This window comes from Echeneis naucrates, chromosome 9, assembly GCF_900963305.1.
Source record: "Echeneis naucrates chromosome 9, fEcheNa1.1, whole genome shotgun sequence".
Lineage (NCBI taxonomy): Eukaryota > Metazoa > Chordata > Actinopteri > Carangiformes > Echeneidae > Echeneis > Echeneis naucrates.
In genome coordinates this window covers 9,665,798-9,680,508 of record NC_042519.1, presented here as the reverse complement: position 1 = coordinate 9,680,508, position 14,711 = coordinate 9,665,798, and the positions used below count along the sequence as shown (strand labels likewise).

Here is a 14,711-nt window from a genome sequence, read left to right as displayed (position 1 = left end):
AACAAAATAAATATATTTAAGAATAAAACATAGACAGAAATAAATACAAAGTGAGATAATCTTTATTAATTTATCCATCATTATTGATGAACAAATGGAAGGCAATAGGAGAGACTTGATATCATTTGTTCAAAGTGCCAGTACAGCTCATAACACAATGAATAAAAAAAAACAAAAAACAAGAACATTTTGTGTGCTAGCAGTTTGAAACAAACACATAAAGTCAATAAAATTATATGAACGTGACGATGATGAAATGTAACCACCTCATTGTTGTGGGATTGTTCTCAAATTAAATCCGAACTGGATGGATAATCTGAATAAATTAATTTTACATGTCACTCAGAGAACAGTGGATTCAGTGATAAGGGGGATGCAGGGAAATTGCTGCACAGTTAAACATTGTCCTAGAGGAAGCCCTGTAGTAAATCCTTGTTCTGGTTAAGTTTGCTTTCAGAAAATGTTACCTGAGTATATATGAGGAAACAAAGTAGTTTTAACTCTGCTCTTGAATTGTTTTTTCTCTCTTACAACAACAAACAACAAAAAGTGCCAATAAGACTATAAGAGTAGAGCCAATAAACAGAACAGCTCAGGGAAATTCTCAGGCCTGACAACTTAGTGTGGCCCAATCAACAACATAGTTGAATAACCCTTCCTTGTATCATTATAACTGCAAAAACTTCTTTCATCTCAAGACCCATAAAGCCACCTGTCAATAGCTCTTTCATTAGCTAACACATCTTTTTGAAAATCCACATGCCACCTGAGATTAGCAATGACCTGGCTATAGTTTTTTCCGAGACTATCTCGCCAGGCACTAAAAGCATTTTTATTGTAGCGATGGACAGCCGCAGAAACCACTGGATAGTCTACAATGGTACGCAACAGCTTGTCCAGATGCACATGTACATCAGGGAATTTGTGAACTACGTCGTTAAGTTCTTCTTTGTCCAGTGTAAGATCTGCACAAGAAAGAAGACAAAATTCTAAAGAGTCATAGTGAGTTATAAGGTGGCATTTAATTAGTGAAAGATGAATGAAACTAAGAACTCACCAAACAGCTGGGGAGGGACACTCTGGCCATCTGCATAGGTGATGTATTTCCACCTCCCACTTCTCAGCATATATGTAGAAGCGTTGACATTACAACCATGATATTCACTTAGGACCCAGTCTGGACGCTGTATCTTGGGAAAATGGTTGGATTTGGATAGTAGAGGATGGAGGGAGTGGCCACTGAGATTACCTACCACTGAAATACCTGCAATATCTGCAAAACATTAAGTGCATTATGTCAAGTTAAAATCTTAAAATCATTGTTGCTTTTGTTCTGCTGCTACTATTACAGGCAGTTTATATCCCTTTCCATCAAGGCAACCATAATGCTTTTATTCTTTTAATTATGTAGAATTTATAATTGATATTTAAATATGCCGTTTTCTGTTTCCTGCCTTACCTAACATAGTAGGATAGAGATCAACTAAAGACACAAGGTCTTTGACCAGTGAACCAGACTTCATCCCGGGCCCCATGATCAGCAGAGGAACACGGGAACTGCCCTCAAACATTGACATTTTGTAGAACTGCCGGTGCTCCATGGCCAGCTCGCCATGGTCCGATGTAAAGATCACAACTGTGTTGTTGAGCAGGCCAGTGTCTCGCAGAGATGAAATGACCTGGCCTGTTGAGACAGATGGTGTGGAACACAGAGTTAACAGTGAGATTATGCAAACTTTTCAATGCAGTCAATGCATTTCAAATAACAGGACAGAAAGCTGGTAAACAGGATCTCACCACTGACTGACTTGATGTACTCTAGAGTGGAAATACTGCATATGCCTTACTGAAGTTGGAGATCGGAATTTGGCATTTGGGCAATTTGACTGATTAGCAAACCCCCCCCCTCGCCTAATCCACAAATAATTCTCAGTCAGATGGGCCTCTGGTGAATTGCTGCTGTCAACTAACCCAACATGGCATCCGCTTCAGCACACATAGCATAATAAAAGGCCCGGATACTTTTGACTTCATCCTCGGTGAAGACACCACTGCAGTTTTTGGTGAAGGTCGAGTAGAAATCAATGGGGTGCATGGAAGACATAGGTAGCCATTTTGGAATGGAGATGAGATCAGAAGACACCTGTGTGTATACAGTAAGGAAATTGAATTTCACAATGGTTACAATGATACAGAGTAATTTGGCAGCAACAGAACAAGAAAGAGGTAAGACAAGCATGCCTTTGTGAGCCAGTATGGTGAGGTGAGGAAGGTAGATCCCCCTGCAGTGGGACCCAGAGATTTGGTTTTGTAAGGATGAGGTAAATTAAGGCCAAGATAAAGGGCAAAGGGCTGGTGTGAGGCCGCAGCTGTTTGGTGGATCCACCGTGTAGCCTTGTCTGTGTTTTTCCAGTCTTCTTTCATGATCCTTACTGTGGACATGTTCCCGATAAGTTGTGCAACTGGCCGTCCCTCTTGACGCAGGAGGAATGGAACATCTCTTGTCCAAGCCTCCACCCGATTACTACAGGGGTTGCACAAACACTTAAACACAACAAGATTCTGGCAGTGTAGACTAAAATGGGAAGTGGAAAGAAGTATTTGAAAATCAGCATCCATGCTCTGGAAAATAGATGCCCACACAGACAGTCTATTATTGGCTCTTATTCATAAAGAAGGTTCTTGACAGCTCTATACACATATACACACCCATATGTGTATATGGGTGTGTATATGTTATTATCATCTTTGTTGGGTTAATAAGAAAGAGGTTTGTGAAAATGTTTTCTTACCTGATCCCACACTTGAGTACACTGACCCGATCCACCTACCTGACAGAATGACTCCCTGAGACAAAGTCCAGCTTGCCCATCATCTTGGTGAGGTATCCGTTTGCCTCCAGAAAATCCATCCATGTGGTTGTATTCGCATCTAGACACTTGTAGTTGTTCCATGACTGAGTAAGGTGAACAAACTGACCGCTCCACATTGCTAAGAACAGAGTTTAACCACTTCAAAATACATGTATTAATTCACCTAGATGAAAAGGTTACGCACCATAATATCTCTTTAATTGCAATCAAATGATGATTTCCCTGTGTTTTGGTGGGTGACAGTCACCTGCTCTTGAGGGGCAGCAGATGGGGGAATTGGTGTAAGCATGAAGGAAGGCAGAACCAAGCTCCCTGAGGTAGTTTACATACGGCAGCTGTACAACTCTGCAGCCAGGTTCAAATGTCAATCTCCCGTCCTGAAGAAGCAAGGGAAATGCCTTTAATAAATTTAAGCCAATAAGTCAGATAATCAAGCAAAGATTAAATATAACAATGCAGAGCATCTCTGTACAACGTGGAGCTTTTAACTCTTATCCTGTAGCCTCATGAACATGTCTTTATAGAAGTTGCTAGACAGTAATAAAATACTTTCCTGTGACTTCATCCATACTTACAAATGCATCACTCATCACCATCACAATGTTGGGTTTGCTTCCAGTTTGGCAAAAAAAATGACCACAATTTTGAAACAGGAAAATCAAAGTCAGCACTAATGCAGTCATGACAGCGTTTCAGTTCCTCCTATTGAGCAAACGGGCAGACCCGAGTGAAGTGAGTGCGATTTATCAGAGCAGACGTTTTCAGAAGTTCCTCTTTCCTGCAAGAGCCAGTCACTCTTCAGTGTGGGGAGTTTCATTATAAACATCCTGGTTACGCTTTCAAAATAAGAGATTCAATGTTTCATTTTGAACGAAGCAGTCCAACATCGGTAATCATTGATTGATTGATTGATAAAAATTGATAAATTGATAAATTATTGTTTATTTATATTTTACATTGAGCACATCTGTCGCCCATTTCCAACCAATAATATAATAATCACAGAGAGGTGAAAAGGGAAAGATGCTTAAATCATTTAAAGTGTAATAATTTAGTAAAAACGCTAGAGGGAAACAGTTGTTTAGGGTAGCCAGTGCTGTCCAGTTCTGTGGAGGCAAACAAACAACCGCAACGCTGCACTTTTCAGGGCTTCTAGTTGTTTGGCAATAAATTTTCGTAGACGAAATGAAATATTGCGGAATTAATGAATTAATGAGTGAATAGTAAAATTAAAGACTACAGCTGATGTGTTTAAATGATAGGAGGTATTTGAAATAAACACGATTCATAATTATTTCGTTTTAAAATAGTTAGGTTTTAATGATCTAATCTTGACGAACTTTAAACATCCAACGCCATACAAGCACAGTCCTCCAAATACAGGGAGTTATTTTTATATATAAATACCAATCAAACTGTCCATAAAGTACATTTTCCTTTATAGTGAATTAATTAGCTTCATTTTAACCATACTGACTTGAAACCTAGAGGCCATTATTGCTGATGACCATTATTTCTACCTGTTCCTTTAAATAAATGCGGGAGTAACTGCTGTTCAACAGGTGATACTTTGAGCTCAGCTAATAACCCTGGATGGCCACCAGGTGGCGAGTTGGGCCTCAAAGTTGTTCTTTAAAACTGTGAGTTCAACACAACGAGAAAGCCCCTTCAACCCCTGTGTGTGCATGGATCGTTATAATCTCAACCCTAAAACTATATATGTGACAGATTTAAACAAAGGGAGCTTTTCCTGATGAGCCCATTCAGTGGTCCACAGGCTGTGCTGCAGCCTCATATAGCATGTGCCTGTGGTTTTGTGGGGGTTGCACTGGGATGTGGGGGTGGTAGTGGTACACGGGAGACCACATGTGCGTGGGTTATATCGCGGACGACCATGCAGACATATGCCTAAAGATAGAGCTGGTTGTATAAAACATCCTGCAGTGATGGCTTATTAATGACGACCATCACAAACAGTGAGGATACGTGTCTTCATTGTCATCAGACATTTTCCCGAGATGCATCTCTGAAAGAAAGTAGAGACATAAATTAGGATGGTGGCCACTCGGCGTGTTTTTCCCATAATAACACATAACCTGTGGAGTGTCCCCTCCACAGCACAGAGGTTGGACATGTCTTTGTGCAGCCTTTCAGCTGTTGGACCAAACTTGTCAGCTGGCTCCGGGCCACACTGCTCTGCCTTGTTCCAGAAGGCGGAAGAGGGGGCTGTTCGAGCCCAGCGCATGCGCCCAAGGTTGTTTTTCACTCAGACCGTCGCTTAAAGTGAGCCGAGCTACGGGGGTTTCCTTGTCTTTGACTGGAGACCAACACGCAGAGAGGCGGACGATAACAGCATCCATTGCTGTTATTCAGCCTTCACGCATCTCAATGAACTGTTCGCAGAGAAGCCACTGATCGTGCCTACTGCTTTTTGCAGGGCAGAGATACTGATCAGTGTCTAAAAGCTGCATCCCCCCTTTTTTCTTATGAGATTATTTTTCATAGACTTTTTTTTTACTTCAAGGTCTCTGTAGCCTGTCCCTTTCCACCATGGTGCTAGGAAAGGTAAAGAGCTTCACTGTAAGCTACGACTGTCTCAATGACAGCAATGTCCCCGTTTTCTCCAGCGGGGACTGCGTCTCAGGGAGGGTGATCATCGAAGTCACGGGAGAAATCCGTGTGAAATCTCTCAAGATCCACGCTAAAGGATTTGCAAAAGTTCGTTGGACTGAGTCGAGAAATGCTGGATCCAACACTGCCTACACGCAAAACTACACAGAAGAAGTGGAATACCTAAATCACAAAGACATTTTAATTGGACACGAGAGAGGTAAGAGTGTGTTTTTATTCTTCTGGGCAGAAGTTTTGCAGAAAGTGACTGTGGGATGCTCTTCGTGCTGGACGGTCATCATGTTCACTGGAGGATGCTGTTGTCTTGAAAGCCAGAATATCATGATGATAACGTAGAAAAACAAATCCACACAATGAAATAGCCAGGCGGGTTAAACATTGCAGCTTGCCCGTGGTTGTGTTACTGTTAGTGGGGTTAGAGACATTACCTGTGTACATCTCCACCGGCACTTGTTTGTGTCAAGGTGTCACAATGAATGACAGCAGCTCGGGCATCTGTGTTTTTCACTGTAATTTAAGTGAAATAAACGACGCGCACGGTCATTTTTGACACATGGTGCGATGCAGCACCGACCCGTGGCGGCCGTGGTGGTCTTTGTTGGTCGATTTGGGCGCAGATCCGCATCATTTCGGGTGTTTCTTTGTAGCTTTTCTGAAGTTTCCACCCATTGTTCAAAGCGGTTCAATCCTGTTCAGAAAACTGGACCGGGAGGGGGCGGGGGGGATGTCGCAGGCCCCGCCCTCTCCCCGCCGTAATTGGCTGAGGTGCTCATGTGTGGCCAATGACATCACTCTTTTTGCAGAGAGTGACACAAAAATCCTGCAACTTTCTAATTAGGAAAGCACCTGCAAAATGTAACGAGTGGATAGAAGCGCCTGCACCTTCGACCGAAATATATTTCTAGCTCTGTTTGCACATATGAGCTTTGCTGCAACGTAGTAATAATAATAGTAACTATAAAAGATTGCATTTGTCCACTGTCAGCAGCTTTCTGCTTCCAACATGACGACTGTATCATTTTAGCCACATAACACGCTGGTCTTTAACAGTATGATTCCCCATATGATCGTCGCTGTCACCATATACACAGTTACACATAATACTATTATGCTTTTGGTGGTTTGGGGTTTTAGTTTAATGCTGACTGCCCTTTGGAGCATATGAAATCTTACCAAATAGAAATATTCATATAGTCTCTGGTCCACTTTGTAGTCACCTAGAATATGCACAGGTGAACTGGTTTGATCCGGCTTCCATTTTACTCCACATTTTTAGCCAGCCAAATAAATAGTATACACTAAAGTAAAACTCGGATTAATTTGACGGACTGTGGGATGCATTATTAGGAATATTTCCACAGAAGATGCTTGTGAGGATCGTCTGTAATCGTGAGCTCTAGTTTCCTGTGGGCCGGCCGCTGCGGCGTCGCACAGTGAATGCGTAATGAGAGCGGAGCGGGCGGCTGGGGAAGCTGCTCGCGCCGGTTTAGGCCGGTCTCCTCCTGCTGGAGTCTGCCGCTTTGACTGACAGCTCCGCACTTGTTTACCACCCGACTGCTGCTGCTGCTGCTGAGCTGGCACTCCTCAGTCTGCGCTCATCGTGGTATAAATACCATTTTATCTTTTAGGCCTCCATTAATTTCTGTTTTTACATTTAAAATAGCATTATGGTGTTGCAAAGGTGTCATGAAGACAGCTTGGTTTTTTTTGTTTTGTTTTTTTTTTTGTTTTGTTTTTTTTGGAGGGGCGGGGTAAAAAAAAAAAAATCTTAGTTTTTAATAGTTTCCTCATATTTCCTAGTTTCCCCAATAGATTGTCTCTCACTTATATATTTACCACAATAGCTTTTATGGTTGTTCTTACAAAAAGCCCAGTTTCCCACCTTGAAGGCTCTGCCACTTTTTTCTTTTTCAAACAATCAGCTTCTTTGTTGTGCTCAATATATTGGTATGCTTCTCTTCTCTCAATACAATAATTTTATACAGACAAATAAATAGTATATAGTATAGTAATGTTAAATTCCCTCTATTCTCTGTTTTTCTCCCCCACCCTGTGTTTTTTGGTATGACTTACAGATGCCCTCGTAGAACATTTTACCCAGGTATGGTATACACGTGTTTGGAATACTGTCCTCCTTGTTTTTCAGATGATGACAACTCAGAGGAAGGACTCACCACTATCCATTCAGGAAGACATGAGTATGCATTCAGCCTTGAGCTTCCACAGACGTAAGTGTCTTAATATTACCTCTCAATTCAGAGATTAAATGTCAACATTGTTTATCATTCAGATGTACATAATATAACTCTTCTCCTTCCCCGTAGACCTCTGGCTACCTCTTTTGAAGGGAAGCATGGCAGTGTGCGCTACTGGGTAAAGGCAGAACTTCACAGGCCATGGCTCCTGCCCATGAAGACCAAGAAGGAATTTACAGTCTTTGAGCACATTGATATCAACACTCCATTATTGCTGGTAAGCTCTTTTGAAGCAGTCGTCTCTTGTTCCTTCAGCAGGCGGTGGCATTATATGAAGAGTTGCACTTCAGTGTGACTCGCTCTAGACATAATTTTCCTAATTATGGGAAAATTTTAGGAAGACTTTGCTAACTGTACAACTACACAACCCTGAGTTATGGAAAGATAAATACTGAATCAGCCTTGAAGGGGAACAGTTGGCTGTCTCGTAAATCTTTATCTATTTTTTTCCCCCTTTATGAAGAGACATTTCTATATAATGGTATCACATAACTCATTTATGTGTGATTTTAAATTATGTATCGCCCCCCTCTCACCTTCAGTCACCACAGGCCGGCACGAAAGACAAGACGCTTTGCTGTTGGTTCTGCACCTCAGGTCCTATTTCCCTAAGTGCCAAAATTGAAAGGAAGGGATATACCCCAGGTAAGTTAGTCAGTGATTCACAATAAAATTGATAACCTTGTTAGTCATTTATTTATTAGATAAGTTATGAAAGTAGTACGGTCTGTAGTGAATTAGAAAAATGTTATAATAAAAAAAGTTAATTCAACCTCACTTAGCCTGTACTCCACTCTCTATGCCTCTATAGGAGAATCAATTCAGATTTTTGCTGAGATTGAGAACTGCTCATCCCGCATGGTGGTGCCAAAGGCAGCCATTTACCAGACCCAGACCTTCTATGCCAAAGGGAAGATGAAGGAGGTCAAGCAGCTGGTGGCCAACCTGCGGGGAGAGTCTTTGTCTTCCGGCAAAACGGAAACCTGGAGTGGCAAGATGCTGAAGATACCACCCGTCTCCCCCTCCATCCTGGACTGCAGCATCATCAGAGTGGAGTACTCGCTTATGGTGAGTGCAGCCTTACTCTTATTTGGGCTATTTTCACACTCAAAACGTTTAGCGTAACAGCGCGTTCTTTTCCTTTCGTTTCCACACTTGTTCAGAGATTACTGGCACAGAGACAAAAATGTTTGCCCTCGTTGTCTTTATTACGACAACAACTCCGTGCCACGTCAGCACATAATCAATACTTCCAAGCAAACCGGAAACTCTTCTGCTGAAGAATGTGGCTGACTCAGGTAGTGCTGCCAAATCTGGGCCTTGGATTGCACCAGGTGTTATCACCACATGCTGCTAAGAGCATTATCCCAGAATATCTTTGGTAACACCAACCCTGAGGGTGCTTATAACCTCTTTACCCTGTGAGCAGACAAGCAGCAGACGACGGCTCTACCTTACGCAAACAACCGACCTTACAACATTGACCCACATGGTGTTGAACTACTGCACAACCCATAAAGCCCTGGCCAGAGTGGTTTAATGCTACATGTAATAAACGTCATAAGGACTTGCATAGTCTAACCTGCTCTGGTATACTTGTGTCTGTGATCAGGTGTATGTGGACATACCTGGGGCAATCAACCTGTCCCTGAATCTGCCTCTGGTCATTGGAACCATACCCCTTCACCCTTTTGGTTCCCGTACCTCCAGTGTCAGCAGCCAGTGCAGCATGAGCTGGCTCGGCATGGGACTGCCTGAGAGACCTGAAGGTAGGTTACATCGCATGGTCGGGAATCAAATTTAAATTTCTATTTTTAAATAAGATTCCCAATGCTGACACGTGGCCTGCACTTCCTCTGCAGCTCCTCCAAGCTATGCAGAAATTGTGACAGAAGAGCAGAGACAGAGCAGTCTGGATGTCCCAGCAGCCCGTGAGGAGCTGGATGGACCGCTCTTCGCCTATATTCATGAGTTCCGCTTCCAGCCTCCTCCACTGTACTCTGAGGTACCATAGAGACCATAGAGAAAAGCCTTTTTCTTTTTGCTTCCTATTACAAGTTAAATTAAACCAGCAATTTATTTCCATCAATAAAATAGCTCCTGTTTCCTCTTTCACTCCAGATCGATCCAAACCCAGATCATGCCAGCTGTACAGAGGACCGCAGGCTGGATGCCTGTCCATCTCGCTGAAGGGTATTCCTCAAAATTCCCCTGAGCGACTCAAAGAACTCCCAGGAACCTGTTTGCAAGGCTCAGCTTTGTTTATTTTTCTCCAACAACAACGTTCACGCTACGCTGTTGGCATCATGAGAAAAACAAAGTATCCAACCAACCAACAAAGTCTTGGACAAATACCTGCAGTTGTGTTGGGTTGGAGAAATCTGTTCCTGCCTCCCCTCAGTGACAGAAGCAGGACTCACAAGTGTGGGGTTTCACTTCCTTCCTGTGTCAGCCTGCTGCAGGTGGGACATGTACAGATGAACACACATTCAGTCTGTATGGGGGGAAAAAAAAACCCACTAGCTGTGAGAGCCCTGGTGATGTATTGATGATGAAAAGGAGGAATCACCAAGGCTCTGCCTGCTAAGCTCCTCTTTCACCCTTGATTCTTCTGCACTCATGGCACATACGGACATGGCTCCTCACACAAAGGGCAGAAGTAATCATGTCCAGACTTAAGCAGAAAATGCCCATAGAGAAAATGGGAAGCAAGACAAACGACAACAAAGTTCTAACCATCAGTCTGTATGAATGAAAGTTTTAAGCAGCAGTCATCAACAGAGCAAAGACTAGATCCTCCTGCCTCATTTGGGACTTTGTTTTGCACATTTTATTCTTTACTTGAGTTGTGTGGCTCCATTTAATGATGAGAATTGAGGAAAAAAAAATCACTAATAGTTTGGTTTCAGCCTTGTAATGCACCAGACTAAAAATAAGACTGCAGGCTTAACTTTTGAGACTTTCTTCTGCATAATTTTGAGCAATGCTGAGAACAGGATTTGATTTTTGGAAGACTGAAAAGGTCAGCACTGAATTTGTTTTAAGCTGTTTAAGAATTTTCTTTCTCTCCTTACGACATTTCCTCAGTGACTTATAAGAACTAGACAGGACTTTTAACAGCTGCAGCACACCATCTCCACCTGGAAGCTCTTTAAGATGTTGCCTCCTAAGCTTGGATACAAGTGTGGCTTCCCTCCGTTTAGTTTAGCTCTGTTATTCTGTTCTTGTAGTCAGCCCCAATCATAGAATAGCTTTTAGCATTTTCTGTGTTGCGATTGCTCCGGATTTGGATTAGGAGGGTTGCAGACCTGCACTTGCCACTGAAATTGTAGCTGACAAGAAAAGTGTGTGACTTTGTGTGTCACAGAAGGTGGAAAACTGTGGGGGGGGGACTCGCCTCACCCTGGTTGCCTGCAGCCCCTCTACTCCTAATCTTAGGGCAAGCCAGGCTTGCATTACTGCCCAAAAAGCACTGTCTCAGGTGGTCTTCTCATTTGCCAAATGGTTGGGGCGGGAAAAAAAAAAAAAAAAACGAGAAAAAAAAAATATAGGTTTTCAATTGCACTGTTAAAAAATTGAAGTTGTGTTTTTTTTTTTTTTTTTTTTTTTTTACTATCATAACAAGAGAATAGACCTACAGAGAAGCAAGGCAGCTTTCTGAGATGAATCACATTCCCTTTTTGTCCCGCTGCACTTGCTCTGTTCATCCAATCAACAGTTAGATTTTTTTTTTTTTTAAACCAGACCAATGAAGCCAGAATGCTAACTGAAAAAAATAAATAAAAGAAAGAGAATTGAGGAATAGCATTGCTTCTATGTTGAAGAAGCTAACCCAGCACAAACGAATAGCTGGGGTTGTTGCTAAACCTCCGTTCAGACTGGTCAGAACAAGTAGTCGTAGGTTGACATGAGTAATACATTGGTTTCCTAACTCATTCAACACAAGACCAGCTGCAACAGAGGTTTGACTTAAGTGGGGGAAAAAAAGAAAAGCAGCACTTTTTTGATAGAAAAAAAACATTCTATGGCGAAGGTCTGGAGAAAAACCATTTCCACAATATACTAGAGGATTTTTCCAGTACAACATTTTAAAACATGGCTGACACAAGTTTGTACGTGTTGTATATGTGCACGCTCTTACCCAGATCCAGCTGGCAACTTAATATACAGCTTCTGACTGTAATCAAGCAACTGCAGATTATTAAAGTGATCTTATCTTAGTGGCCTTGACACAGAAAAAGACCTGACCATGATTCTTCATCATCTTTCAGTGTCTATGTTAACTCTTCTTCTCCTTTTTCAGTATATCTGTAAACACCTGTATGTTTTGAAACCTTTTTTTGTGTTTTATTCAAAAGGACAAAAAGGGAAGAGGAAAATAAGTCCTTTAGAAGCAAGTGTTTTGCTAAAATGGCATCCTGGACAGGCCTCTCAATTGTGTTGCTTTTCTAAAGCTGACGATGGTTGTCAGTTGTTTTTTTTTTTTTTTTTTTTTTTTCATGTATATCTGGGCATTGATTTTTAGTTTGCTTTGTAGTTCAACAAGCAACTTTCCTGATTTGGTTTCCCAGACTTTTCTGATTTCTTCGGGCCGGGGGGAGCGGGTGGCAGCTGTTGACCAGCACCCCTCCCTCCTTCTGAGAAACACTTAGGCAACATAGCAGATGAACTGCATCTTCCATATTTAGACTCATGTTATGGGTTGTTCTATTTGTTTGCAGTTCTTGGTTTGGATTTTTATCTTAGGGAAACTTAATCAAGCTACACGGTAATGAATAAGCTCACATATTTGTTTCAGGTTGGTCAATTCCATAGTCCATTTGCTTGAGCCTCAGAGTAGTCCAGTGTCAAAACTAAGCTAAACTCCTGACCCGGTAAAGGCAGGAACTGAAATGTTCAGAGGTCAAAGAACCTAGGAGATGGGATCTGAAACATTTTAGAAACAAAGTGCAATATTGCTCACTGAATTTTCTTCATTCTACATTTGTATTTTTATTTTTATCTTCTCTTTTTTTTGTCTGTTAATCATGAGGGTGTATAGATATTCTATGAATATACTATGTTCTGAATGATTTAACCTTTTGTCTAGTTCTTCCTTTTGATTTGAATAAACATTTTGTTCTAAATTACAGTTGACTAATCTGCATTCTTCCACAATTATACAGGAGCATCATATAGACATTCAGAAATGATAGATGTTGCTAAATGAATGACGATAAAGCTGTATCCTCACAACACTGACCCATTTTGAAGAAGGAGCACCATCACCTGTAGCTGGTCAGTTTTTCACAGAATTACAACAAAACAAATGAAAATCCTTTCAACTGAAGTGCAAACAGTCAAAATGAAGCTGATGATTAACCATTACCCAGTGGTCTATTTAATACGGGTCATCCCACTTTCACATTATAAGCGCACAGGCTGCATCTCTACCAGACACAGACTGTCCACCTAAAAACTATTACAACACTGCCCCTAGAGGTGGTTCAAGAATACATAATAGTGAACCCCTGAGGATGAAATTGGATTAGTTTTACTTTCATCATAGACCAAATAGAAGAAATAAATTACTTTTTGTTTTATTTAAAGTTTGCTTTCAGGGCGTGTGTTAGATTTTCATCTCAGAATATCTGTTATTGTTTCCTAAACTGCAGCCAATGTGGCCAGAGGCTGCAGGATTTGTTATTAAGCATCCAAAGCTTAACTGCCAAGATTCAGCAGGCCAGAACAGGAATGGCCAAGTCTGGAAAAGGGTTCATTTTCCTCTTTAGGTAGTGTTTAGACTGCTTTGCTTCCCCTTTGACGTTCTTTCAAAGGCTTATTTAGTTCAGTTAATAGAGCAAAATGTTAAAAATCTTGGTGATTGCCTGTGTTCCTCACATCTGGTGTGTGTTTTACAGAAAATAGCTGGTTGAAGACGCAAGTTAGTTGTTAAAATGTGGTTGACTCACGGACCCCCTATTGAATAACATAACAGTGATCCTGATATAAGTTTATGCCCCAGAATTACAGGTCAACAAGTAACAGAACACATGATTTATCGATCCTGGTTGAATGATACATGGGAGATACTGACCTGCTGCCAAGCAGTGACAAAGATGGCGAGTTAAACTTGTACTTTAATATTTTCCTGAATAAATTTAGGATGTTTATTTACATTGGGCCACTCTCCTCGACATCTAAAGTTTTTGTCTTTTTCATGTGGAAGTAAATTCAGGATCCTTGACTTGAATATGTTGAATTGTTCTATTTTATAACTGTTTCTCTATTTATGGCAGTCAACAGTCTGCTTGATGAAGATTCAGTATGACTCGTTGCGCATGAGCTTGTCCATTACGTCAGCCCGGATTCATACTTATTGATTTTGTTGCAAACTACAAGCATGCAAGCAGAGACGAGCTCAGAAAATTCGATTATGCCGGATGTGAATGAATATACTATACTGAGTCTCCCATGGCTCATGCTGGAATGAAATACACAGAGCCATTTCTAAAAAAAAAAAAAAAAGCATGAAAGTCATTGCTGTTGCATAACTGAGGCCGATGGTGATTTGATTTCCAAGAGGCCTCTATTACGCAGGAATGTGTTGTAACTGTGGCGTGTAGGGAAAGCGGGAAACTGCTTCTTAACTTTAACCTAAAACTGACTTGATAAACACAAAGTGTCAACTCAACAACTTCATGAGGAATGTTTGCAAATTATCAGTTTGAGCCGGCATCAGTGATGACTCAGCAGCCCTGTCAGCTTTGACCAAGCACTTCAGTTTGCCTTTGTCCCCTCCCCTCCTCCCCTCACTCCCCACCTCTGGCCCCCTTTGACTTTTTTGGTCCCAGGCCTTTGTGAGTGTGTGACCCCTGCGGATTGCAAAAAAAGGAGGAGGGATTATTGACGGAGAGGATAGATTGAGGCAGCGTGCATGCGTGTGTGTGCAGTGGGAGTGTTGATTAGCAAG

General features: G+C 41.6%; 2 protein-coding genes across 5 annotated transcripts; one reads left to right on the top strand and one right to left on the bottom strand.

Moving 5' to 3' along the window:
* Nucleotides 1-80: 80 nt before the first annotated feature.
* arsk (arylsulfatase family, member K) lies at nucleotides 81-3,639 on the bottom strand. The gene is made up of 8 exons (XM_029511215.1): nucleotides 3,449-3,639; nucleotides 3,121-3,250; nucleotides 2,832-2,991; nucleotides 2,242-2,524; nucleotides 1,972-2,143; nucleotides 1,460-1,684; nucleotides 1,058-1,273; nucleotides 81-965 (listed from the first exon to the last, which is right to left on the bottom strand). Exons 1-8 carry the CDS (start codon nucleotides 3,554-3,556, stop codon nucleotides 694-696), a joined length of 1,566 nt encoding a protein of 521 aa, XP_029367075.1. The 5' UTR covers nucleotides 3,557-3,639; the 3' UTR covers nucleotides 81-693.
* Nucleotides 3,640-5,196: 1,557 nt separating this feature from the next.
* On the top strand, nucleotides 5,197-11,305 carry arrdc3a (arrestin domain containing 3a). Of its 4 annotated transcripts, none has more exons than XM_029511128.1 (8): nucleotides 5,197-5,703; nucleotides 7,672-7,732; nucleotides 7,829-7,976; nucleotides 8,302-8,404; nucleotides 8,571-8,827; nucleotides 9,372-9,528; nucleotides 9,622-9,764; nucleotides 9,881-11,305. In XM_029511128.1, exons 1-8 carry the CDS (start codon nucleotides 5,424-5,426, stop codon nucleotides 9,947-9,949), a joined length of 1,218 nt encoding a protein of 405 aa, XP_029366988.1. In that variant the 5' UTR covers nucleotides 5,197-5,423; the 3' UTR covers nucleotides 9,950-11,305. The 4 variants fall into 4 exon arrangements, with proteins under 4 accessions (XP_029366988.1, XP_029366986.1, XP_029366987.1 ...); XM_029511126.1 differs by having other exon boundaries at nucleotides 7,651-7,732; XM_029511127.1 differs by having other exon boundaries at nucleotides 5,197-5,709.
* The last annotated feature ends 3,406 nt before the right edge of the window (nucleotides 11,306-14,711 follow it).